The sequence below is a fragment of the Limanda limanda genome, chromosome 18 (assembly GCF_963576545.1).
Source record: "Limanda limanda chromosome 18, fLimLim1.1, whole genome shotgun sequence".
In the NCBI taxonomy this organism is placed as follows: domain Eukaryota; kingdom Metazoa; phylum Chordata; class Actinopteri; order Pleuronectiformes; family Pleuronectidae; genus Limanda; species Limanda limanda.
In genome coordinates this window covers 9,496,978-9,524,466 of record NC_083653.1, presented here as the reverse complement: position 1 = coordinate 9,524,466, position 27,489 = coordinate 9,496,978, and the positions used below count along the sequence as shown (strand labels likewise).

At 43.9% G+C, this 27,489-nt stretch overlaps 1 protein-coding gene across 4 annotated transcripts in view; it reads right to left on the bottom strand.

Annotated features, from left to right (window-relative positions):
* Positions 1–27,489, bottom strand: part of stxbp5a (syntaxin binding protein 5a (tomosyn)) — an 83,740-nt gene that overhangs the window by 28,552 nt on the left and 27,699 nt on the right. For all 4 annotated transcript variants that reach the window (XM_061091763.1, XM_061091764.1, XM_061091762.1 and 1 more), the window contains exons 3-7: positions 21,493–21,574; positions 19,945–20,045; positions 11,515–11,649; positions 4,482–4,545; positions 3,169–3,252 (exon numbers count right to left, since the gene is read on the bottom strand). In XM_061091763.1, the coding sequence (XP_060947746.1) occupies positions 3,169–3,252; positions 4,482–4,545; positions 11,515–11,649; positions 19,945–20,045; positions 21,493–21,574 (466 nt within the window). The remainder of the gene's footprint in view (positions 1–3,168; positions 3,253–4,481; positions 4,546–11,514; positions 11,650–19,944; positions 20,046–21,492; positions 21,575–27,489) is intronic.

The following is a 27,489-nucleotide window of genomic DNA, read 5'->3' as shown; positions in this document are numbered from 1 at the left end:
GAAAAGTCACGGAGCGATTATAGCAGCACTTGTGATGCAGCCCAGCAGAACACAAGAACCGTCCTCAGGGCCTTCGAAGTCTGGTCCGGGACAAATTGAAACTTTAAAGATATCTGACAACCATCCGAAAAACCATTTGGATGAATACAGTTTAGGCCAGGACCCCAGCACATTCCACAACAGCGGACAGAGCGGCCGCGACGCAGGCTCTTTGGCCTCGTCAGTGTAAGCCATAATTGAGTGAAGTGAGGAGCAGTAGCCTCCCAAACCCCACCCCTACCCACTCCCCCCCCCTCCCAAATTCCATCCCACTCATGCACCAGTCTCTGGAGAGGTGTAACTGTAGGGGTTTGGAGAGATGAGATGAGCTCCCTCGGGAGACTCGACACCAGCGACTGTAATGCCCCCGGTGCAACGAGAGGATATTAGCTTATCAGAGAGAGGGAAACGGAGCAAAGACACAGAGAAGGAGAGTTTGTTGCATACTGAGCACACAAAGTGCTCTAATTTCTGCAGTCCTCTGTGACTCTTGTTATCTCAGCGTGCTTACAGCTCCACGGCACTGCCGGTGAGGTGAGCACCAGAATGAGCGTAGAGATAATCTAATTATCTTACCCATGTGGTCGGACTCTGTGTCAGAGTACTACGCACGCCGATGTGTGACCGTGCACACGATGACTGTGCGTGTGTTTGAGATTTCACCCATTTGATTGGCTCGGTAAAACAAAGACTCTTGGGTTGTGACAGATCCAAGTCTCTCACAAATCTATAATCAATTAGAACGCAATCCAAATACAACTACATGAGGAAATAAGACGTTAATTGCAAACCCATCAGGTAAAAGAACAAACAGTTTGGAGTATAACCTGTGTACAAAGATGTGACAGCTGCCCATAAGTGAAGCCTTAATGTCTCAATCACCCACAAGAGGCTAGCTGCAGTATTGGTCATAAGTGAAAGTCGAGGATTTTTTAAATCAAAGATGGTTTCTGTCATGATAGGTTGTTCTCATTATGATGTGTGGAAAAGTGTTTGATTTATTTGTGCTTTAAAAACGGGATGAAACATCACGATTGACAGCCTAGACTGACTTAGGATTAGTCGAACACGTGCAGCAGCGGGTATTTACTCAAAATGCAAAAGATGTCCCGGCTATTTTGGATTCATTTCTGGAAAGTGGGAGGAAGAGGGATGGGGTGGGGTCATTCATCTTGATATAAATTATTTGGTTAGAACCATTTAACTAATCCTAACCTGTTGAATTAAATTGTTCCCAGTTTTTAAAGGTACTCGATTTTATTACTTAAAAACTGAATTAAATTAATCAACAGGTCAAGCCTGTTAGGAATTTCAAACTTTTAACTATAGGTTGTGTCTGAAAGAACTCTTAACAATAAAGATAGAAGTAGTTTTAGCTTTATATTAGGCATTCATACAAATGATTTTAATAATAACCTTTCCTTCCTAGGGTTTAATCTACAAATTAAGAATTAATGTTTCACTAGTTCTCATTTCTATTAAAGCGTTATTCCCTCAGATTCATTAAACTCACATAGAGTTCCAAGAGCTGTCTGATAAGTCTCGAGGTTGGAATCACAACGATGGTCAATCTCACAGCTGTCTGATAAGTCTCGAGGTTGGACAGAGTGACGTTGTTGACTACATTTTGGGACATTGTTTTGGTGAAGTTGTTGCGAATGTTTACACAGGAAGGTTTGTTTTGTAATAGTTGAAACATAATAATCTTTTCTCCAATTGTAAACACCTTTGGCCCACATTGCATCTTTGGGTGAAGGACGTTCTTGTAGTAAAACTCGTTGTCTAGCAACTATAGATGCATTGGGAGTGTCTCCCTGTTCACTTCCGTATTCCAAAAGCCAGGAGGATGGCCTACGCGTGCGCACTTCCGAGGAGGGAGGAATGAAGATCTACTGTATAAAATGGACAGACACCGGATGTCCATCGCGCTCTGATACACTTAATGTACTGGCACCCATTGTCTTTTGCCGTAACCTGTTCATTGCTTTCCTAAATAAATTCTTAAATTGAGCAAAACTGAGTTTGGCCCTTCTTCTCATTAAAGAAGTAAAGAACACGCTGTTGTTTTTCTCAACAAGCCTCGATTCCACAGCTCCATCCCCAATCACTACTGTGCAGGCTTTGGCTCCCGATGACATCATCAGGGCAAGATGGCAGAGTTGGTATCCGGGATATTTCGGCTTCATTTCTGGACAGTGGGAGGACGATAAGACACGTCGTCCATCTTAATACAGTCTCTGGCTTGGACAGTGATAAATATGGATGTGGCGGACGTATGTAATGTATTGTGACAGGAAACACAGATTTAATCTAAACTCAGGACACAGTCTCGGTTTGACACATGCCAGGTCCAGAGGGAATCTGAACAGCTCTGACACTGTCTTCTTTTTATTGTTGTGTTTTCTTTTATTTATAGACGCACACACTGTAGCCTCTGGGGAAACCAATAAAGCCTCATGACTCAGTGCTTTAAAAAGTGGACCTTTTGCAGAACCCAGCTGCCCTTTTTACAACCATAATATGCTAGAAGAAAAAAAAATCTCTGTGTACCTGTGGCACTCTACAGGATAAATCATGAGAAAAGGTACATTTAACAAACTGTTCTTTGGAGATCTTTGAGTTTTGACAAACTCAGGAGAATAACCAAAGCAACTGACTCAGCGTTTTTGCACACAGCCCTTCTGGATAAATTCAGTGGGAAACAGCTTCGGTGAGTTCGCATCAAATTGGCCGTAAAACACTACAACACATTAGAGCTGGTATTTCCAATGAAATCCTGCTAACCCTCCACCCTACAGGAGGTAGAAAGCCCTGTTCCTTCCCACTCAGCACTCTCTGTTTGAACTAGCATCAGCTTTAAAGCCCAGGTGACAGAGGACACAGAGGTGTGTGTATGTACACTACGTGGAAACAACTCAACGTGAGCCTTGTCATCTGCAGTAAACTCTCAAAGCTCCGGTTTTTGTTCCAAGAATAAACTCTCAGTCACGCACAACCGAATACAGATCAGCTCATGCATATGTGATTTAATTTCCAAGTTTCTGCATTAAAAGATACTCCGTAGATCAGAAGCGGCGAGAACGACTGAAAGCCGCTGGAGAAGAAAGGAAATAGGGGAGATTTGCCTACCTCATCGTAAGTGTAGCGATATTCGGCCTTCTTTGATTTCAGATCCCACATGACCACGATCCCAGACTCGAATCCAATTATAAGCTGGAGAGGGAAGAGCGACAGGCGAGTCAGTGCGATAGGTGGGCGAGATGACAGAAGGGAGATAGAATAGACCCCGTGATGGGCAGAGAAAGAGGTAATACATTTGACATTCAAACACAGCATGAAAGGAAGTCAGGTGCGAGCAGATGACACTGGCTCAGGGAGACACCTGTTCTCCTTGGCTCACAAGATAATAGAAAATGCAAAGCGATTTATTTTTTTGAGAACATGAAGTGTTTATTTACAGAGACAACATCTAATCTCTGTACTTTAAGAATCAGATATGTGTGACTAAAGTAACTGGGACATTCTGTTTTGAACAGGCAGCTACTTCCGCCCGAGGAGGTGATGTCTCCACCCGTCTGTTGGTTTGCTCCTCAGCAGAATTACTCAAAAACTACAGAATCAATTTCCATGAAACTTGGTAAAGGGACGGGACGCGGGCCAAAAAAGCATCCATTAATTTTGGAATGGATACAGAAAAAATGCAAATGCAGACGTTTTTTTTATCACACCACAATTTTTACCAATTTCCCAGGGAATAATTCATGGCTCTTGGTTGATCTAGGCAAATTTCCATAGGTAAACTCTACTGAGTGCCAACCTAAAAGCTTGTATTGAAATAAACCTTTATGTTTAAATGTGATCTGTTGGAGACCATGTAACCAAACATTTTTATTATGACCTGAAAGGTTTCCAGTGGAGTTTTTGTCAGTTATTAACATTACGGAGATTTTTTAACGAGTGTGTCGTTTGCATCGTGTGGTTTCTCCTGCTGACTGGAAAAGGAAGCGTAGAACACAGCAGACCAGTTAACACGGATGTTATTGAGGTATGGAACTACTTTAAAAAAACAAGCTCAAATGTTTATGAAAGGAGTTTGCTCAACTTGAATGATACTGAAAACACATTATGATGAGAAACACTGAATGTAAATATTACTTCACGAAAACCTCCACAGGGAAATTAAGCACTGCAAAAAAATTCCTGTTACACATTTCATTCACGTTCGCTGATGAAATCCTTGACTCATCAAGTAGCATTATGCTAAAAAACAGATTTAATCCTTGATCACATACCCTGAAACACATCTAATCTCAAATAGGACTAAATTCTTTTGAAACCAGGGTGAGGATAAGCGGTTTAATCTGGTGCATTACATATGCTGTGTATGATTGATTCAGGAAGGAGCGTGACAAGTATTAAGTTCGATGAAAGTTAGGGTTTACCTTTCCCTCATCCATTGGGTTGTCCGTGATATGGACGACAGGACCGGGGTGAGCCTTGGAGGACCTTGAGAGACACAAAGATGAAGAGAGATCAACATCTAAAAACGAGGGCATAGACGTACAGTTCTCTCACATCACATCGGGACAGAGAGAGGGTTAAGGTAGGAAACAAGTGTCTTTGAACCTGAGGACGGCCCACGAGGGAGGACAGAGCTGTCAATCACTCCGAGGCTCTAAAAGGCTGTTCAAAGACATAAGCTCACTGAAGGTTGTGATGGATGGCTCTGTCCGGCCAGGCGATCCCCAATGGCTGTGTGTGTGTGTGTCTGTGTGTGTGTGTGTGTGTGTCTGTGTGTGCGGGCTTGCTTGTCCGTGCAAGTGTCCATTTGCATGTCAGCAAAGAAGACAGCTCAAAATGCTCGGCTGCCCCCTCGTCTCCCCCCCCCTTCCCGTCTGCGCTTTACCCTCCAGACAGCCTTATGTCAAATCTGCTCGCTGTGTGCCACGTGGCGCCCGGCAATTTACCTAACCTGCCCTGCCTCAAAGATATGATGCGGGCTGAGGAAGGCAGGAGAAGGTCACAGCTTAAAGAAGAGTGACTGGAACACGAGGGGAGGGAGGGCGAGGGGGTCTGACGAGGGGAGGAGGCGGAAGGCGCTGCAACCAAATGTAAGTAATGTAAAAAAGGAGGGAAGGCATAAGTCCTTGTTCTGGCCTGTGTCTCAGCAATGCAGATTTTTTGTATTCATGCTATAGTCTGTCAGTGAAAGACGATTGTATAAGATTCAATTAAAATTATATATTTAATGGAAATCCATACAAATTTGAAACAAATTGCTCAATTTACAGCAAACAGTGTGTGTGTGTGTGTGTGTGTGTGTGTGTGTGTGTGTGTGTGTGTGTGTGTGTGTGTGTGTGTGTGTGTGTGTGTGTGTAGCAGGTAGGGGGCAGACAGTCAGTCAGTCAGTTGTCTCTATATTTAGCCTGTTAGAGCCTTATTACCTAAGCTCTGCTGCAGCTGGAGCTGTTGATTTATCTAATCCCCCTTCACTGCCTGTCTCCCAGCTAACAGCCGGCCACAGCAGCACACACACACACACACACATACACACAGAGAGAGCTACAGACACACACACAGAGATACAGCCACACATTTGCATGACGGCACAATTAAAACACATCTTTAACACCGGAGCCCATTTGTAAAACACACGCCCATAACGACTACCCTCTTGCTGCGTCGCAAAACACAACGTGATGGCACAACAGCCCCTCTCTCCTGTCCCACACGGTTTATCTCCTTTTGTTCGCAGGAATTGAGACGCAGTGTTCTCGGCGTTCCCCTGCGAAGCTCCGGAACCTGTTGTCGTACGGTAAATAAATCGGACATGAGCATATTCAGAAAGTCCACAAATGCACGTTCAGGTTTGGGAGATAAAGGAATCACCATAGCAACAGAGGCAGGACGGGCAGAGCACAGGCTCCCAAAAAGCATCCATATACTCTGGCACAAACACACAAACCCACCCACACAAACACACACACATCTTTGTACTTCTATCTTTGTGAGGACGTTCATTAACATAATGCATTCACTACCCGGTAACTCTAAGCATCACAACCAAACACCGGACAGCAACCTGTCTCTGAAACCTAATGCTCTCCAGAACCCTGAAATCAATGCTTCACTGCCAAACAGCCCGTTAAAGTTATGAGCACCACCCCCCCAAAAAAAACCTTAATGCCCTTACTCTGAAGGTCGTAAAATTGTAACTGGTCCTCACAAAGACAGAAGTACACACAGACACACAAGCTGCCTGCTTAACTACTTCAACACGCTCCTGTAACCACACATTTCTGCCTGTATACTGCTATTAACTCTGCATTCTGCATACTGAGTGAAGAGGCCTTCAGGGACAAGAACATTTGGCTACGTGTGTTTATAAGTGCATGTGTTGTGTGCATGTGTTTGTCTCTCTCATTGCATCATTTGCAGTTTCATTCTTATCTTTCAGCTTTTGATTCAAGGTCTTGCATATCTCACTCACACCCTTAAACACACGCACAAGCACACGCACACACATACACACACACACACGTGAAATACATCCTAACTTAATGATGCATCAACTACATCAAAGGGAATATACACATGCAATGTGAGCACACACACGCATAATAATAGAATTTGTTTCTAAGTATGTAAGCAATCGAAGAGCCACATCTCAATTAATTTAACAAATCTCCCCAGTGCTAGAGCAGAGACACACACACACACACACACACACACACACGACACAGATTGACATATTGAATTCCATCTCCACTTACTCTCCCCTTAACCACAACTGCATGCCTATAGCATTGCATATAGCTTTCAATTTCAAACTAAACCTAATTCTCACCATGACTCGAAAACAAATTCTTAACCCTCAATATAACAAGTATTCCGTCAGCATGCCTTATTTAAGAGCCTTACTACACACACACTTGCACATAACGTGCACGGTGAGGAACCGAACATCTGGTGTCACCACGGGTGAAGCTCTCTCAGGCGGCAGAGGCGCAGTCACCATGTGTCACAGCAGCAACATGGTCTGAAAAACCTCTTATGTATCACAAGTGACCTCAGAAGACTCTACCTGGGATTTCCCTGAGTCTCCCACAGAGGCCGCAGGTTAAGACCCTGACTGCTACACATCCTCACTGTGTTTGCACAATGCATAAGCAATATGTCAATGTATATTGAAAAATCATGTTGTGATAGTTACTGATTCTGTTTATATCCCACTGACGTGCCATCGTTTTCAAAACTGAGACACACACTGTTGCCAGAAAAACAGAGAATGTAACAGAAACTCAAATGAAGTGATGACGTAGCTGCAAAGCAATACCTGGTTAACATGCAGCAGTTTTACTTTTGGCAGGTTAAGTTTTGTACTGAACTGAACTAAACAGTCAGAACAAGCAACAGATGGAGACTTATTTAAAATCCAACACTGCAGTGAAGACTAAGGAAGAACCATATGAACAGTATTATCTTTTACCAACAGAAATTCTTGCACTGAGCTAAATGATTTCAACAAGCAAACTTGTAATTTGTCATTTCTCCCTCGAAGGACCTTGGGGGTTTTGAATGAAAGCTGTGTCCCCTATAGGGAAGTTAACTATTAGCCGACCCCTGGAGTCACTGGGATGATTGGCCTGCAGGACACTGGATGCTGAAGGATACCCGGACCCTTCCTTCATGTGCTGCACCAGCTGATGAACCCACACGTGATTAAATCCACATCATGCAGGAACATACTGAGATGCAAACAAAGTATTTACAGTAGCTTGGGGGTCCTGAGTGGGAGAGCGGGAGAACATGAAAGAGGTCAGAACAGGAGAGGCCTCTGGGGACGCACGTATTCACATGAACTATGTGTCACAGGGAGCCGTTAACATTTCACCACTCCTGTCCCACTTCCTCCTCGCCGCTCTGTACCCAGTGACCATCAAGCTGCATCACATCAAACGCGCACAAAGACACAAACACATGCTGCCAGCTACACACACACATTAACATGCATGTACAGAACCCTGCATACATGCCGACAATCATGTTAACACAGGCAGATTTACATGTGGCCCTGCTGCAGTGCCCTTAATCGGTACAGCACTGAGTGAACTTTAGTGCCATGTAATTACTGCAGGATGTGTGTGTGAGTCTGTTCAGTACAGTGAGAGGGAACAGAGGTGTGAGTCTCACACACACACACACACACACACACACATCCACACACACAGAGAGAGCAATTGGCCAGGCCAGGGCAGGCCCGGGGCCACTGGCACGGCTTCTGCAGCTCGTCTCCAAATAGCAGGGCCCGAGGGAAGATGACCCCGGAGCTCGCCACATCCGAGCTTCATTACAACAAACGCAACAGAGGAGAGGTGCAGCTGGCAGGGCTTTAAGTACAGTCTTCAAATAATGTTTTCGCTCGCACTTTACAGTGTGTAGCTGACAATAGTACTCATGAGAATTCCTGCAACGGGTTCATTCATTTGAGGAAAAGCGACGCACTGTTGCGCTTGATAAAAATAAAGCATTTAATAAATCACAAATATTTTTACGGAACGTTTTCTGTCTCCCGACTAATCTGTACGGCTCTTTTTGCGGTTAATTCATCTGAAGTGCTAGCTTCACCTGACAAGCAGACAAGATGAAAAGGCAGGCGTTAGAGGAGAAGAATGACAGAGGAAGGGTCTGCACCCCCCTGACCCTTCACAGCTGGCTCAGGAGAACAAGAGAGCAACCCCACGCCTCTCTGATCTGCATCACACCACAGAGACCCTCTCATACACTCACACACAGACATGCAAACTGAGAGCATCTGCCGTCTTCAAAACATAATAATATTGCACAGAATGGCCGCGGGAGCGATTGAGGCCTGAACCAAAAGATACGGGAGAACCTCATTTCCTCAGACTAATTGTGCAGGGCTACGGTTTGGATGGAAACAACGTCGGTTCAAAGAAAGTTGTGGTGGCTTAACAAAGCTGTGCGGGGGGGGAGGAGCACGATGTGAGGACAGATGATGGGCGGGTTTCTACAGAGAGTAATTATTGTTACGGGTTGGCCTGCAGGAGCCGAGGAGAGAGCAGAGAGGGGAGCAGATTACATTACATTACATTACATTTCATTTAGCTGACGCTTTTATCCAAAGCGACTTACAATAAGATGCAGATGCTGTATCTGTAAAGTCGTTTCCAGACATACAGACTTTCTCTTCCACATGTGAAGAAGGCAGCTGAGAGATTCTCCAGGTCAGACACATTCACAATTACAGAAAAAGGTCCAGAACGATCAGTGGATTCTGGGTAGATCACTGTGGAAATCACCTGTTTTTCCACATCGACAAAGGCGCCGGCCCCTTATCGCCAAAATCTCTGAAATCTTGATGACATCCTCTATCAATGGCTTTTTCAACATGTTTTTGGACATGTTGCATTTGCCACGTGTTTGAAGCAGCCACTTGCCCCAGACAATATCCATATCCTCATTTGGACAATGTCCTGAGTTTTAACTAGGACCCTCTGACAGATTTCTGCCCTCACAAACAGCCCCTCCAGTTAATTTCAGGAGAACGTCTGGAGTTCAGTGCATGTCTGAAAGCAGCTTCACAACACAGAAAATATAGGGCGGGTGAGAAAGGCAGAGGGTGAATATGCAGGTCAATGTTGTATGAAAAACATAACTGGTCTCCTTTATTGTCGGGAAAGTGCATGTCACTGGATTATTGCAAATATAAATGGAAATTTTGACTTTTATTATCTCGGACAAGCAACACGCTGAATGTTTAGAGGACGGAGGCTGTTTAAAGTCCCACTTACAGACCGTCTGACCTTTAGTTTGATGTGAAAGTGGCACAATGCTCAATTTCTAATTCCGAGGAAAACTCCAGCGTTTTAGAGAAGGCTGCTTCTTAGCAACGTCCAGGCTGACGTGGCCAAAGGGGATTTGTCATCAAAGCAGAAAATAAAATAGACAAGTAAAAGTGTGATTTCCACTGATGGCTTTGTCTGCAACTGGCCTGGATACAACCTTCACTCAGGTGTGAGAGCTCCTCGGTTTATGGTTAATTTGTGAAAATTAAGTGAGTTTACTTCTCTACTGGCAATAGGAAAGGAGTCATTCCCCTTTTTTAGTTTGTTAATCCACGTTTAAAAAACCTGCTTTTACCTACTGATTTTGGTGTAAGAGAGGTACATTTTACTGCTGCATCGGTCCAAAGATGCGGTCCATTAATTCAAGATGTGTCTGCCAATTAATTTATTATTCCCCGTGTTTTTGAATGCACCAGATGTTCCTATAACCTAATGGTAGAAGTTCGTTTTTTTCCCTTTTTCTAACTTTTCTAAGCTTTGGATATGTTGGAACAACGTGTGGGTGGTCGTGGTAAAAACACTTTAAAAAGGAGAGAAACGCATTGTAAAGGTGAAGGAGAATAAGAAGGGATTCGAATAACAACCAAAAAAACACCTAAAAGTTATTGCTCGTCCTTCTCAGGAAGAACCTCAGTATCGACCTTCTGATCTTATCTATCCTCCATCTCGTTATTATCACTGCTTACCTTCCTCCTCTGCCCTCCCTTTTCCTTTAATTGGAAACCTCTCTCCGTCCTACACTCATCTGCACGTCTCCTTCCTTCCTCAACCCGTCTCCCGCTCTGCCCTCTGTTACCTGCGTTTATCCTTCTGTCACCACTCTGTTCCTCTCCTCCATCACACATCCTCTCTGCATGTCCTTTTCCCAAGGCGAAAAAAGCACCGTCTCATCCGACCCACTCCTCTCTGTCATACTCCCCTTCTCCTCCTCCTTCTCTTCCTCCCTCTCTCTCCCCACCGCTCACTCTCGACTTTCCTTCCCTGCAGCCCTGTCGACGAGACGAGACGTCTGTGTGTGCCATACACTGATCTCGGCAGACACCTGTTTCAACCCCCCCCTCTCTCTCCTCTCCATCCCTCCTCCTCTTATCCCTCTCTCTGAACACACACACACACACACGGAGAGGGGGATGAGGGGATGGCAAGAAGCAAAACGCTCCAGTGAATAATTTAAGTCGCTACAGCAGGGAACCAAAATGGAGCCTGTCAAACTGACAGATCCATTGAAACAGCGAGGAGACAGGTCGCTCACTACCTGAAGTCGGATACTGTGCCTGGCAATGATAGACTGACTAATGATTCTTTCTCATCTCATTACGTTTAAACTACACAATAACCTTTTCAAAGGCAAAACGCTGATCGCACAAACAGCCCTCGCCTCACTTAAGGGCTGCAAGGTGAATCAATAGACACAGAGATCGGCGTTGCAGTATAGGCAATATGAGTTGGATTCGTGCGGAGTTCAATTATTGATCAGTGCATTAGAAGTTTACTTTGCACACAGACCCCCTTGCACGGGGCAAGAATCCCTCAAATCACGCCGACGAGAAAAAGCAACAGAGGAAGAAAGTTTGAGGTGAAGATGAGGGAGGGCGGCGACACTTACAGTTCGATGGCTTTGTTCCACATGATCACGTAGCCTGAGAGGGTAAAGGACTCCACGTTGACGATGTGGATATTCCCTCGTTCCGTGCCGATGTACAGCCACTTGCTCTGGAAGGGCAGGTGGACGTAAGTTATTCTGCGGAGAGACGGAGGAGAGACAAGCGTTAGTGAGCGACAGGTTCGGACAATCGAGGTTACACAACAACCGAGAGACAGACTCCGGTGGAGAAAATCACCCGATGACCTATTAGGAGAACTAAATTATGCAAAACTTCGAGAGGGTTATTTACCACTCGGCCGGGTCAAAGCAGCGGAAACCAAAGAGATTTGAGTCATTCACTCGGCTCCTTGTCTGCAGACCTACAGGATGCACCAGGCCAGTTACCCAGAATCCTCCTGTTTTCATCATCAACCCCCTAACCTCGCCCTTCCGTCCATCCATCAGACTTAGGCGTAATGAGAGGTTATAAACCCTTCCCTCCTTAACTGCAGCTATCCATTCATCTTCTCATCCCTTTTTCATCATTCTGTTCTTTCATCCATCTTTCATTCAACCTCCGATCCATCTAAGGCATAATAATGTTCAACCTTGGTAATCCAGCTGGCTTATATTTCAAGGTCGTCCAGCTCTGCCGGCGATCCTTTTTGGATTCTGTGCGGCGGTTTGAGCTTCTAAACCTGTGGACGTCAGTGACCCTGCGCCTTTAAGACGAAGCCCCACCATGCTTCATCAGCTGGGAAAACCCACCTAAGTAGGGGAAGGGAAATGAATCTGTTACCTTTTCTTTTTACAGCACTTTCTTCTCTGTCCATTATTCATAAGAACGACACACTGGAGTTTTTCTTACCCTGCAGATTAACTCACATTCAGAAATGGAATCACTCAGCAAAACAAGTTTAATATTTGAATGTAAGAACGGCTGTCAAAGAGGGAATAAGTAGATATGTCCAAAAATAAGATTTAAGGGTATCTTGACACAAGTTGCTGTTCCTTTCACAAGATCCTCTCTAGGAAACTACAGCATGGTGAATATTTGATGATTAAGGGCTACATTCACTACATGTTGTTAAGAAAATCAGACTAGAAGCACAAGATGAGTCTCATTATCCTTAACCCAAAAATATGAAATGAACTAAATTCCCTTGCTGGAAGAAAGAATTGAGGATGTTAATGTAATCAGGACAAAAAGGATGTTTCTTCTTGAACATTTGACAAAGTGTCCAGATGTGGTGTATGGTGTACAGGAGAGGGTTAAAGATGAATCTGTACTTTAAACACAAACTGGAGCAAACATGTCCTTGCATTGACCTTAAGTCCTGGGTTTTAATGCTCACAGAGCTTGTATCTCCCACACTTTTGTTGCAGGGCTGTGTTGAGAGTAAAACACACACACACACACACACACACACACACACACACACACACACACACACACACACACACACACACACACACACACACACACACACACACACACACACACACACACACACTCACCCACACCTTCCCTCTCTGTCCGGCTGCTCCGCTCTAACACATGAATATATTCATATTTCTGAGCAGAGTTGCTGGGCTACTTAACATAAATCTCATCCACGCAGTCCAAACGTAGGAAAAGACACAACATGCAGGAGTAACACAACCTGGCCTGATCAAATATGGGAGTTTTACGAGTTGCACATTTCTATCTCATCTGAGAACAACAAGGTTTCTTTATTCTATTCACTATTAATTTGCCTGGATTTTCCAATCTCAACCAGGAGAGAAAATGTATTTGCTGGTGTTAATAAGCTGTTTCGGACCAGGTTTCATTTGAAGACAGTGTTGCAGGAGCAGGAGCCGACTCACTGAAACATGGCCAGTTGATCGCTGAGTACACACTCACACTACAGACTCACTTAACCAGGCAAGATGACTAAGAGCACCATGACTTTTCATGACAACTTGTGGCGTCCTCATATCCAGTAGCCAGACTGTCGACCGGATTTAATGTCCTTTTTCCAGCTGCACAAACAGATGTGCCTTGTCTGTGTATATGAGGCTGGAGTGTTTTCATGGATGTGACTCTGTCAAATAAAAGCACAGCGTGAACACATGTGTTTATGTAATGCGCGTGTGCATATTTGCTTTTGTGCATGTTTCTTATCTGCAGATATGAATTAGTGTGGTTATATATGCATTGTATGTAAATCTACGTTGAATCTATGTGTGATCTGCGAACGTGTGCACATGCAAGCTCCATGATTAAGTGTTCAGAGAGCCAGTTTTTGAGGGCCAACTGAGAGGCAGTGTCGGGAGCATAATTATACAAATTTGCTCGCAGTTTGTGAGAGTGTGTGTGTGTGTCTCTCTTTGGTGTGTGTGTGTGTGTTCGTGTGCATGCAAACACAAGTGTTTGTGTACTTCCGTGCGTTTCGCCGCGTTCACACTTGTTGTGCACGCACGAGTCTCCTGGTGAAATCTCCAGCTTCAAGTGGTCACGACACACAAAGGCAGCTGCCAGCTTGCAGGCTCAGGGCCAAACACACTGCCTCGGAAATGACAGATGCCTGCCACACACAACACGCTGAGGCTATCTGCACTTTGGGCTATACTTGCATGAGCGCACAGTCCACTGCAAATTAATTGGGGAGAGGGGAAACTTTACAAAATCGCTGTTTGTAAAACAGGGTTTTCTGTGATGTTCCCATCAAAGAGAATTATTGCCACAATGAACCTGCTTGTAATTAGAAAATCATCAATTTGAAAACTTTGATCCAAACAGCTTTTATCTTGTTGTAGGATCCTTCAGTGAACAGATTTTGTATAATTCACCCTTCAGCAAGGCACTGACCACTTCACTGGTTGACTACATAATAATGTGTTGTAAAAAATATGATGTGGGTCCTTTAATAAAGGCGTGTCAGCAAAAACAATAATCACAGACATAATATAACATGAATCGTTTTAATACAGTGTAGAATTATCAGAATATTGTATCATATTGATTATGAACAATTGGAAACCAGTAGTAACCATATTTGGAGGAGGGCAGGACGCCTACACTTGTGACCTGCGCCCATTGACCAGTACTAGCTGTAAATCACATGGTATCCATGCTCAGATGTAAATGGGACAATCATTTACATTGTGCCGTACTGTAGAAGACTTGAGACTAGCGTTTGAGACCATAAATTACCAATTAAAGCATTTATTGATCGTACAAATTAAGTGAGAATTAGGGTTAATTTCTGAAGGATCTTTATCGAAACAGATTCCTTTTAGGGACTTTCTGCTTCGGTCATTCGAAAAGGGAAACTACTTCCCAGGAACTTAATTTAGACCCAGCTCCTTGCAGCGCCTCAAATTATAACAGCTGTCATTTTCTGTATAATAATCAAAGCAGCGTATTTTGGTCCTCTCTGATTTTAGCTGCTCATCTCAAATAATCTGAACACACAGGTACTTTGCACTTATTAAGAGAGCATATTCCTTTCAGCAAATATCTAGATGAAGACAATTTAAAAAACTAAATGACGATCAGGCACCAACAGCAAAAACGCTCCAGAGAGACCAGAGGCCCCAATCTACCTACATGGTCTAGGTCAAGAGGAATCTAATCTGATAAGGGACACACACACACACACACACACACACACACACACACACACACACACACACACACACACACACACACACCCTGCTACACAGACAGTTGAGCGCCTCTGAGAATTAATTAAAGTATGTGCCTTTATCATTAATTACACCAATGTAGACATTGGTTCACCCCCACAGTTTTTTTAATATATGCATTGTTACAGTTAGAAGGTCAAGTAGAAGAAAAAAGGGACACAGAAATAAAAAAAATTAAAAGTTCTGGGGGTGTTATAAACCTAACAGCCCTGAAGTAACTTTACTCAGTGAAATATTTCAGAGTAAACTCCGCTCTGCTGAATAATTCACTTTTATCAACCATTTTCACTCATGTGCTTGATGCAGCACCAACGACGACAAAGTACTGAGAAGATATTTTTAGCTTTTTTGTGCCGTCTTCAAAAATACTTAAGCGAAACCTGAGATTTATGTTGTGTGATTATCAGCATGACGTGTCGGAGTCGTTCCAGAGACAGAGAGATAAAAGCAGCTCAAACCAAATATATCAGGAACACACAGTTATTGCTCCGATAAACAAAAACCTCCTTCAAAAGATCGAGTCACATTTGTGTGAGCGGTGGGTTGAGGTGTGACCTAGGCCCCCCCCCACCCCTCCTATTATCTCCCATCATATCACCCTGCATTGACGATAGCATCCGAGTCTGCAGTGCATTCCGGTGAGGCCGGGAGGTGACGAGAGCATCCTACGCCAGAATGACTCGACAGGATTTCTTTTTTGCGCCCGCTGCATCCCCACACTCCAGCCCACAGACTGACTCACCGCTCTCTGGCTGAGGCCCAGTCTGTCTCAACTCCTCCTCTCCTCCCTTCTCTCCTCTCTCCTAGAGCCTGTGATCTGATGTGAATGGATGCTGACGCTGGGAGGGCTTTCCGCCACGCTGCTTTCACCCATCAACCGATGATTCTCAGCAGTGGCGGGGGGGAGAGAGAGGAGAGAAAGAAGGTGGGGAAGGTGGGGATCTGTTCGGAGGACTTTGGAACGGGTCCTGATGATGGGCAGACTTTAAAGGGTGAATTCTTTATTTATTTAGAGAATTAATGTATGAAAATGTAAAAGCTACTGGGGGAGTTTTTGGCAGCATTTTGGGCCTGTGCTGAAATTATACCATTTATTTTTTGTTTCGTCCTTGTCAACAGTGAAAGTGCTTTTATAATTAAATTGCTAATCTAATCTTTTCTGATGCTAGCTGGCTTTAAGAAAGATGCTGTTCGCAAGAGAGCTTTATCCATGTGAATGTCACCCAAACACAATGTAAGGTAGAGTTTGAAAAATCTTTTTTAAATACACTTAATACATTTCTGGCAAATGGTAAGATAAATCAATACCACTCACTACCACTAGTCTCCGAACACGGGACCTCATGTGGTTTTCACGACCTTGAACGTAGAATTTTCGGAACATTGCGTTCCAGAGTTTTTTTACATATGTTCAGATTTTGTTTACATCACCACGTGGAATATATCTCTCATGTTTCAAGTGTAGCTTTATTTTCAGACTGGAAGCTGTTTACCCTTGATTCAAGTCTTGCTGCTCGACCACACAGACACGAACGTGATGCAAAAGATCTAAATCTATGTGATAAGATAACAAAAACAAACGCTGCGGTTAATAATGTACCTTGAAGTATTTGGGTCAGTTTAAACACGAGCGCTTCATTTGGCTTGGCATTTGACTTTCTTTGTATTTCTCTGTTGCACCCTCTGTTGAAGCTGTCGCTGCAGTTCTGGTTGGGTGCCTGTGCTTTTGTTGATGTAGGAAATGGCTGCCCTGTCCTCCTCACCCTGACAAGTTAAAGTCAAGCTTTGAAACAAACAGTCAGCGAGGGGAGAAACAAAGCAGCAAAGGTGGTGCTCGACGAAAAAGACCCTTAGAGGTTTTTACAAATCTGTCAGTTTCCATCCTGTTGGATTTAAAATACTCCTTCTACATCGATTGTTAACCTTGAACTATGATCTTCTCAAGGCCACTTGGAAATGCAACCTCATGGGTTTTTCTTTCGACAACTGTATTAAAAAGTCTTGATCGGGACAACAAGAGCTGGGCGCACATTTAATTAAAAACAAAAAAAGCTGAGATAAGCGATATTGGCCGCGTTCGGAGCCAGCGGAGATCTTATAAGCTTATCAGAGTGCAAGGCACTTTGCTGAACTGTGTGATAAGAAGGTTGAAAAGAAAAAGGCCCAACAAAACTCTGATGGTCCCGTCAAGTTTGAAGCAGTTGTGTCTCACAAAGTGTTGATCTGCAAACAATATATAAAGCTTTTCATATTCTCTGCTTGAATAAAGGGTTAAAGACTGAGAGGTTTGTTGCTGGAGAGGATTTCTTCTACACAACTGATTCAGCAAAGCCACATCATGGTTAACTGTCCAAATAAATTCACTAGAAGCAAATCTGTAGCAATTCCGAGTCAGATGAAAGAGGTGTAGACTCAAATTAGTCACACACAAAGTTAATTTGTTCAGTGGAGGACTTTCCTCAACCTTTTCTTACGACAAATACATCATTGAGGGTATCAGACCACCTCCTTTTTTTCTCTGATAGTTCTACTTCAGAAGCAAGACAATAATGTGTGGAATTGCTCAAACCTCCACTGAGTGTAATTCTAGTTCATGAGCCCCTAAGGAGACCAGGTCTTGAGGCACATCATCAAAGTTTGAAGCCTGTCACCATCATCAGGTGAAGTTAAGTCTCAAAGTTCAAACTGAAACTTTATCACGTTCACGTCTCGGATCAGCGTGACACCGCTGCCGTGCTTTGAATGCTTACGTGACTAAGCAGAGCCTGGGACTATGTGAGACAGCAAAGCCCTCAGGTAAAACCGCTGTAAGTGGCCGAACATTATTCCTTAAGTGTCAGTATCTTCTCCTCTAATCGTCCAGTCCTTACATATTATGTATGGATGAGGAGCGAAGGGCTGGATTCTTCCTCGTGAATTTTTAACCAGGGATTGAAGAGTAGTCTTACAACTGATCATCCTTCTCCATCCTCTCAACTTTTCCTTTTACATCTCAGTTTCTATTTTCCATCATTTTCTGCTTCTTCCCCTTGCTGCCATTACTTTCTTCTCCTCTCCCTAATGTCTGTAGTGACTTTGCAGCATCTCCGCCCCGTGTCGTCGCCCTCCCCCCCCGCTCGGCTCCTCCTTAGATGCTGTGTCTCAGGGTCGCTGCATTGGACGGCGGTGCTTTCTAAATGTCAGAGGCGGTCAAGCGCCTCCGTAAGAACACAACCCGCCCTTAAAGTCGCTGCTGGCCACCTGTCAATCACATCAGAGTTGTCACAACTCATCAGCCGTGACGTTTAACCCGTGAACCACTTTTCCCGATGACAGAGCAGTGGCCAGTGATATGATTGCGTCTGATGGGTAATCACTGCATTTGTGATTGGAGGAGACATTGGAAGGCGACTTCCCCGGAGGTGAAGTGATTTAGCATTTTCGCTCATCTTCATTTGATATTGGAAAGAATGCATCATAAGCTTCCCTGGCTGTTTTGCATGTTTTTAACTAAGCGATGATTAACATTTTGCGACCTTGCTGACTTAACGCAAAATTCTGTTATCATCATGTTAATACTGCAAGAGGGAGCCGTTATTAACTCAGCGTTGGGGACTTCAAGGACAGTCTGACAAATATAATTTGAGAGTTGACTGCTAAGTTATTGAAAAGACAAAAGATTATATATCCTGTGCATGTGTTGATGCGCGTGCTCGTAAAATAACTTTGATAGTTTGTCAGCCAAACAATCAATTATTTCATCACCGAGAAGAAATGAAAAAAAATGACCCTGAAGGCATAATGTACTTTAGTGATATTGATGAGACACTAACGCTCCTCAAGGCAGCAAAGTGTTAAAGCTGAGGAGAAATTCATCACGAGCTTGTTTGGACCCTCTGAAGGTTAATTAACTCAGCATACTGGAGTCAAGAGAGCCTAGTGGTTTCTTCAAAGGACGGGAATTAATCTAAAAACGTTATGATGTGCCTTTAAACATTAGTAGCAATAATACATGGTGTGCAAGTACTTAATAATCTCAAACGTATAAAATCACCTGTAAAATGGTTCCTGGAAATAAAAATGGGCACAGACGCGGTCACCATCCGGAAGCGTGTGTGTATTTATGTTCCCTGTGAGTGTGTGTGTGTGGGCAGCTGCGGATATTAATTGCTTGTTTATAGTTTGTGCGTCTGTGTGTAATACCCTGCTGGTGTAAAGCTTCAGGTGCTCGGGGTGGGTTCACACCTGTGGCCCAGTGAAGGGGAAGCTGCAGAGGCAGAGCGAGTCACCCAAAATAATGACTGTTTAGTTGGAGGGCAGCAGACAGAGAGAGAGAGAAAGAGAGAGAAACAGAGAGAAACGGAGAGAGAGAAAAAGACAGAGAGAGAGCATCAGCCTCTTAGTCTCCCTCCTTTGCCCTGTGCACAATCCTTCAGGCGCACGGACACATTTGCCGTCTGCTTGCATACAGCGTGGCAGTCGACAACAAAATCTAACATTCACACACAGGCGGAAAACTGTGACACTGCCCCCCCGCTCCGAGAGCCGCGGTTCATGTTGCGCCAGAGCGAGTGTGACAGCCTAATTGAGGAGGGAGAGGACAAACTGAGAGAGAAAGAAAAGGGAGAGTGGCAGCAGGATGGACACATCGCCTCTGCAGGCTTCCGCATCATTTGCACTTTAGTGTGTGTGTGTGTGTGTGTGTGCGTGTGTGCGTGTGTGCGTGTGTGTGTGTGTGTGTGTGTGTGTGTGTGTGTGTGTGTGTGTGTGTTTGTGTACCTCTCTTTGCTGAACTTAAGGGAGTGAAGGATGGCCGGTCTCTTCTGCCTCAGGTTCCACAGGTGGACGCTGTCATCGGCCAGAGCACTCACCAGCGCTCCCTGTCATAAAAGAGGAGATATTTAATCTGATATTCAAGATTAAAGATTATAATAAAACAATAATGCATGTATCATCATTGTAATACATGCAGGTACTAACGACAGAGATGTCCACAGACCGCAAATTTTGTTTCTGACGTGCATGAGTCAGACTGCAATCTCTGGAAGCGGATTTTAAATCAGGCAGCTTCCTCCCAGGTCGCGATGATGATTCATTAGATGTATATGAGTGTATGTGTGCGTGTAGGAGGCACTAAAAACCGTCTCCCTCTCCCTCAGGGTATGTTTGAGATGCTGAGTCACAGTCACTAACACACACACACACACACACACACACACTCAGAGACACACACACGACTGACCATGAAATGCTGAATTTCTCATACATATAAAGTAAGTCAGAAAAAGTGAGTCAAACTCTGCTCTGCTCTTTTCCATATAAATCAGAAAGTGCTGTCTGTATTCAATTCAAGTTCCCAGCTTGTCACTCAACACTTGACAATGCGACAGGAAGAGAAGTGTCTATTTTATCTGAATCTATCAGTTGTTCAATAAAAGCTGGATGAGTTATTGGTTTCCACATATCGGTGATATGTTACACTATGACCCAGCTTATTTTAATGTAGTTTAAATGTAATGTTGTTAATAGTAATAATAGTGTGTAGATACTGGAAATGAATGTACAGTCATTTTTTATTTTTTGGTCTTAACAAGAGAACATCTGACTAAAAGATGTCAGGTAGACATCGAGAACATGTTTCTTGGTTTAAGTAATACAGAATTTAACATCATATTTCACCAGAAACATCAGACCAGACATTGGGCTTTTTAACTTTGACGAAAAACCTATGACACACAAGGGCCAAGAAACACTACAGATCATCACGTGTCCTGAAGCGTCAATATTTAATGCTTTAATACAAGCAGCAATGACATGTCTAAAATTAGCACGTAGCGGACTGTAAAAGCCAACTTTCAGACCTCAGTACAGTCTTAAAAACTTAATGCTGAGAAGACAGTAGTCCTCTGTACTCACAAACTACTAAGAACCACTACCCAGCTCTACTGAATCCAGGGGAATTTGGTCAAATGACCGTTTCTGCAGCGACGGCTCTCTGTGTTAAACATGGAACGAGAGGAGAGAGATGAGCAGATAAGGCAGCTGAGCTATTTCACACAACCAGTGAGATCCTTCATCCAGCCTCACTTGCAGCGGCTCACACAGTAGGAACCATTTTTTTTGCACATTTTACGGGTGGAAATGCGATTACCAGGGATGAACATCAGCCCGCAGGTCATTCTACAGACTAAAGTGGAACACTAGGGAAGAATAAGAACTTTTTTTTTTCTTTCAATAACACAATTACCCCTGGAGTTACCCGCCTTTGTAACACAGCGCTACCCACTGGTGAGAACGGACATATCACTGGAGAAACTGGGCACTTACCTCATTGATAAGAAACTGCAGCTGGATGACGGCAGCTCCGCTCTCGTGCTGACAGTAACACTCCACACCTGGACGGCCAAAACTGAAAGTTACTCTGTCAAGGAGCATATAGTAGCACACAGGGAATTCATCACCAGGACCAGTAGTGCCTTTGTGTTTTTGTAGCCCAGTTATTACAATTCCACCACATGTCATTTCATTTTTTTGGCAAATATGGTAACCAGGAAAAAGCGCTTCAGCGGTTTAAGGTCATATGCTCCTCGCTACACCCGATTCAAAGGTCGTGACATCTGTTAGCTGGTTACCTACTGGGAAGGAAAATGGAATATCCACGGTGACATTTTTATGGTCGACCGGCAGAGCTTGAAGATATTCATCACCAACAACAAGGGAGGCTCTTCACATTGCAGCAATGTGCCCTTTCAGAAGCCCCAGCATGCCCCGTACATCCCATTCCTTTCCTGGAAGCACGAATAGATGAAAATATTGTAATTATGCAACAACTCGTTCTGTCAACCAAGCCTGTCGGGTTTTCTCTTGCCACTGTCGCCATGTTTCTGCTGTTGGCTGTATGGATCTCTTGTAAATAATATTATAAGGAGTACAGTTTGGACCTGCCCTACATGAGATAACTTCTATTCTGATTTGACGCTATATAACTCAAATTGACTTTACTTATGGGTCCTGCAGTTTTAAGCATTTTTGAGAATAGGTTCTTCAAATTGTAGGCACAATTACCAAACAGTGTGTGCAATTCAAGTCTTCATAACGACTTGGAAATACGGCTGTTATCCAGGAGAAAGTGGCATGTTAGACAAAAGAACGAGAGATTGCAGAGAGATCAATAACTCAGAAAGAAGATGAAGAAAATGGAGGAAACAGGCCTGAGGATGGAGGTTGGTCGGGGGAAAAAAAGGAAGGAGAGGAAAAAGGAAAGGAGGAAGGAGCGACAGAGAATAATGAGCTCCTCTTCCAGGAAAGAGTGATTAGGTGAGCTTACTGATAATATCCATTCATTCCTCCCGTGAGTCCCAGGACTGAGGTGGGGGGGTTACAGTTTTTCATACAGGGGTCACATAGAGGTATAACACCCCAGGGGCGACATTATTACTCATAATTAGTATATATGAGTGTGTATATGTGTGTGTGTGTGTGTGTGTGTGTGTGTGTGTGTGTGTGTGTGTGTGTGTGTGTGTGTGTGTGTGTGTGTGTGTGTGTGTATAAGGGCACGAGGTGGTGTGTGTTCCTGCACGTGACCAGGTACTGTAAATTGCCTTCGGTGCTTTCCAACCGAAACACAGTTTGAGACGCGCAGCTCCTTATGAATACAGATTGATCAGGATGAATTTGTGCATTTACATCCACGCAAAAACCCCATCAACTGTGAGTAATGATGATGGAAGCAACAAGAAAACAAGCAGAGCCCCCCACCCCCAAGAACCCAAGAATCTAATTCAGAGGCCGACAGCCCAGTCCTCCTCTCTCCTGCGGCGCAGACTTCTCCATCAGCCCCACAGCAACACACAAGAGTAATTTATTAAGCTGTAATGTGTGTAACCATTCCTGAGGTGTGCTGGGACCGTCCCAGTGGATAAAGGCAGCCTGCACCACACAGAGCTCGTTTCTCTGCAGCCACACGTTCCCTATACTTTCATTTTACCTTGAAACTGAAGAAACCTGTTTTTATCCCTTTGTTCTCCCCTCACTGGGTCCAATCTCATTCCCTGGCTTCTATTTCATATTCCACATCAAGGTGTTACAATCGATATGCTTCTAGTCTTGTAGGAACGACTCCAGAGAATTAGAGGGGAAATCAGACAGGGCGCCCCCTATCAGAGTGCCCAAGTTTTCTAGATTCATCCCAATAAGTTAGAATATTGATCATGACAATTTTAAGCACAGCGCCAAAACAGAGGCTTGCAGCATCCACAGGTTCAATTTTGTCCCGGCCCTTTGCAGCGTGCCGTTCCCATTCCTGTCCTGTCCATAAAAGCAAAAGGCCTGAAAACATATATTTGGAAGACGAGCACTCAGAGAGTACATATCTTGCTCAATCTCACGATGACGAAGTGAAAAAATGCCCAGATCTGCTCCAAAATGTAATATTTTATTTCCGTGGGTCATGCCCCACCCCTCCACGAGGTATCATGGGAATTCGATCAGTAGTTTTTGAGCAATCCTGCTGATGAATACATCACCTCCTTGGCTGAGGGAAATATCGGCTGACTCAGCAGCATTTTTGCATATTTCAGCTCAGTGTGTTGGTCTGGATTCACTCTCAGCAGGCTCATCAGCATCATTTTCATCTGTTTTCAAAAAGAGGGGTAAAAAAAAAAGAAAAACCGCTATACACTTTCTGCCCAGTCCCAAACATCAGACACACACACTTGGCAACCAGCTGGTGAACACACTGGAGCCTTTACAGAGAGCCAGATATTTCCCTCAGGAGTGAGTGGAGCCGGGAACAGAGCTGAAAGGACGATGAAAACTGGTTTTGCATTCTTTCAGATGCCTGTTATCAAAAACTCACAACGGTGAATATCTCATTTGTTCTGTAAATTACTTTGGAGGTGCTACATGTGATATTAAAGCCCTGAACTTCAGTCTGAGAAACTCATGGCTGTAAATCAAACCTTCAGCTTCAACACAAAGAGCTCTGGGTTGATCTTAAACCATCATCTTCTCAAAGGACATGCTGGTTCTCTTCCAATCAGCTATCAGAATGGTACAGTAGGCTCTGTTCTGCCTGCAAAACCTGCCCCTCAACTCATCAGGTGGATTAACCTTTGCACTCAACGCTCTTGACACTCAATTAAAGGAATAACCCTAATCCTTATCCTAACCCCGGATTTCAGCTTGTAAACCGTCTGGGGGAATTAAAAACACCAACACCAAGTCGGAAATGATCAGAATCACCAGCTGTAGCTTTCTCCATCTTTCACCTCATGAAGGTGTAACTTTCTAGTTAACAAACACTGCAGGAGGCAGAGGAAGCAGACTTGTAACTTCGATACGTTTTTACCATTACATTACCGGGAAAAAAGTTCAATAGCTGGTGTCAACATCTATACATCAAGTGAAGCAACCCTTATTACATGTAATAAATGGAGCATGGACGATATATTGTTTGGCTTATAAGGTTTCAGTTGTACGAGACATTTTTGGTAGAATTTATTCCAAGAACAGCTGTATCCTGGACACCTATAGAGGATCATTTCGTTCTAATTCGCTCTATGAGCATTAGCTGACATTGTTAGCTGTGCCTGAGAAGCTGTGAACCAGTAATTCTCCAGCGCGAACATTGAAAGGATGCACAGTCCTCATAAAGCCTGCAGCCTACTGATCTGCCTTCACACTGCAACAGTGCGCCACGTATGCCTGGAGTGTTACCACAGTAACCAAAGCACATGGGTCAACGATGCCTGAACACATAAACCCGAGCTGACCACTTGAAAATAACAGTGTCAATATACAGTCATTACTATTGGATTTGTGAAAGGGGAGAGAGGAAGAAACGAATAAAGCCTGGGAAATTCCTAGAAAGCTTAAATCAACTCCTTGACCTGGGAGAGAGAGAGACAGGGAGAGAATTAAAAAAGCCAGAGGCTCATATTTGTATTTTTTGTTCTGCATTCACACACACGTCCTCATGAGTTCATCAAATACCACACACAAGACACATTTCTCATAATAAACAGCAGAAATGTGTCACAAAGATGCAGAGGAAGTTCTCTGAGGAATATTGATGTTTGCAGGTCTCAGCAGCGTCGTCTCAAATAAATTGAAACATGCCGGGTAAGAGGTCACTGATGCACTGAAGCGCCATAGACCGGAAAACAAAAGGTTCTCTGACTTTAAGAGAGGGTCAAAGCACGCAGCAAACCAGTGTACCAGCAAGCGGATGAGGACGGAGGACCCCAGTGCTGACCTAGTACTCTCACTTGACCTAGTAGGGCCGCCCTCCTCCAGGATACTGCTGCTGGACAAGGTACACTGAGCAAGCTTAGATCAGCTTATTAGCAGACCATTCTGTATGCTACATCTAAAAGCTTTAATTAGGTTTCTAAACTCAGAAAGGGGAAGTGATGAGAGAGAAAAGGGTGCTCGTGTCATTGCTGTTGGCCAAAACACAGGAAATAGTCTCCCACCTCTAAACATCAACGAGTCACTCATTGTAGATGAAGGTTATAACATATCCATTATCTACTGCTTAGCCTTTGAGGGTCTCGGGGGGAGGTGTAGCTAATCCCGGCTGACATTGGGCGAGAGGCGGGGTTCAGCCTGGACATGTCGCCAGGGTATCACAGGGAAACATCAGAGACAAACAGCCACTTACACTTACACCAACTTTCAATGAAGTCTCCAATTAACCTGACCCTGATCTGCAAGGAAGCCGGAGAAAGTACCCAGAGAAAACCCACGCAGACAGAGAGAGAACCTGTGAACTCCACAGAGAAAGAGACCGGCTGAATACAGCAATGTTGCATTTACCAGTAAGTCTCTAGAAAAGCAAATGTGACTACAAAGTGTTTTACTAATGCTTGATGTTATTCTTAGACATTGCAGCTGTCTCCAAATTCAAGGTCCACATCCTTGAATGTCATAGTTTAAGTCATAGCAACACAACCAGGCTGTTCCATTCCCATGGATCCTTCGTGAAATCAGTCCCTCCATTCACAGGCAATTTAAGATTCAATGGGCGGATCCTTCTCGGGCAATTATTCCAAGATCTCGACCCCCCCGGCCAAAGACAAGTAAGTGCAATGGCTCAAAATAGCTAATGATGGAGGGTTAAGGGCAGGAACAGTCCACATATGATCGACGACGGCAGAGGATTTACGTCATCAACTCACAAAATCCTTGGGTGTAGGAAGGTCACTGACACACGCAACACATTCCGAATGACGGGGACAAAGAACTACATTGCATGCCACAACTGCAGCAAGAGCTATGAGATCTGACAGCCTGCGTGAATGGTAAAAACGTTACGGACCACAGCAAGCGCTTAAAGTAGCACAATAGTCTACAAGTGCACGCTGCAGGTTGCACTTCACTCACCATAGTTAGAGATCTCTCTGAGAAGCGTGTGAAACTGATTTTGCTTCGTTATGAAACTGTGGTGGGACAAATTAGAATATGACTGGGCCGCCGCGCTCTAGATGATTAACGGGAAACACTGATATGGTTCCATCTTTACACAGAAACTTTAGGAGCATCCTTTTTATATATAACTTTCATGTGCAGCAGCGTGTGGTGTTAGTCAGCTGAGCTTTGGGCCCAGTGACAGCGCATTCCATCCGACTCAAAGTGACTTAATTGAAAACTCTTTTCCAACGTTGCCTGGCAACCTAATCTTCCAGGGCCTCAGAAGGAGAGAGGAAAGGATTTAAGGTTGTGCTTTTAAAACTGCTCATATTGCCTCCTCTCTGAAGACAGGCGGCCATTCCACAAGCATATAATCATGAAGCGCACACACACACATCGACACACACAAAAAAAAACAACTGGGCAAAATACATTTACACCATCAAAGAGGGGAACACTGGCATTTGTTCATGTGTTTCAAGAGGATGTTGCCATTCTAATTACCATAGAAATGAGGGCATTCCTCCAATGTGAGGAGAACAAGCTTTGTCTTAAGTCCAAAGAAACCAAATTCATAGACCACCTTCGTCCACAAGAACTTTACCTTTTCAATTTGCGCACAAAATAATCTCAGTTCAAATACTGGAAATTTAAATAGATTTTGCACTCGGATGAGGTGCAGAAGTTGGTGTATCACTAAAAATACAAACACAAGATGAAAATAATTATATCATCTTTCCTTTGGGACTGGGTCAGTGTTATCTATTGGAAACATGCAATTCCCTTCTGCAGATTTTATGGAAATTTAATTCAATTATATTTGAATATAAACTAAGCTATTGACCTTGTTGAACAAATTATTTTGTCCCCGAGGTAAAATGTGGAAATGCATGTTAAAGTTTAATTTATTTG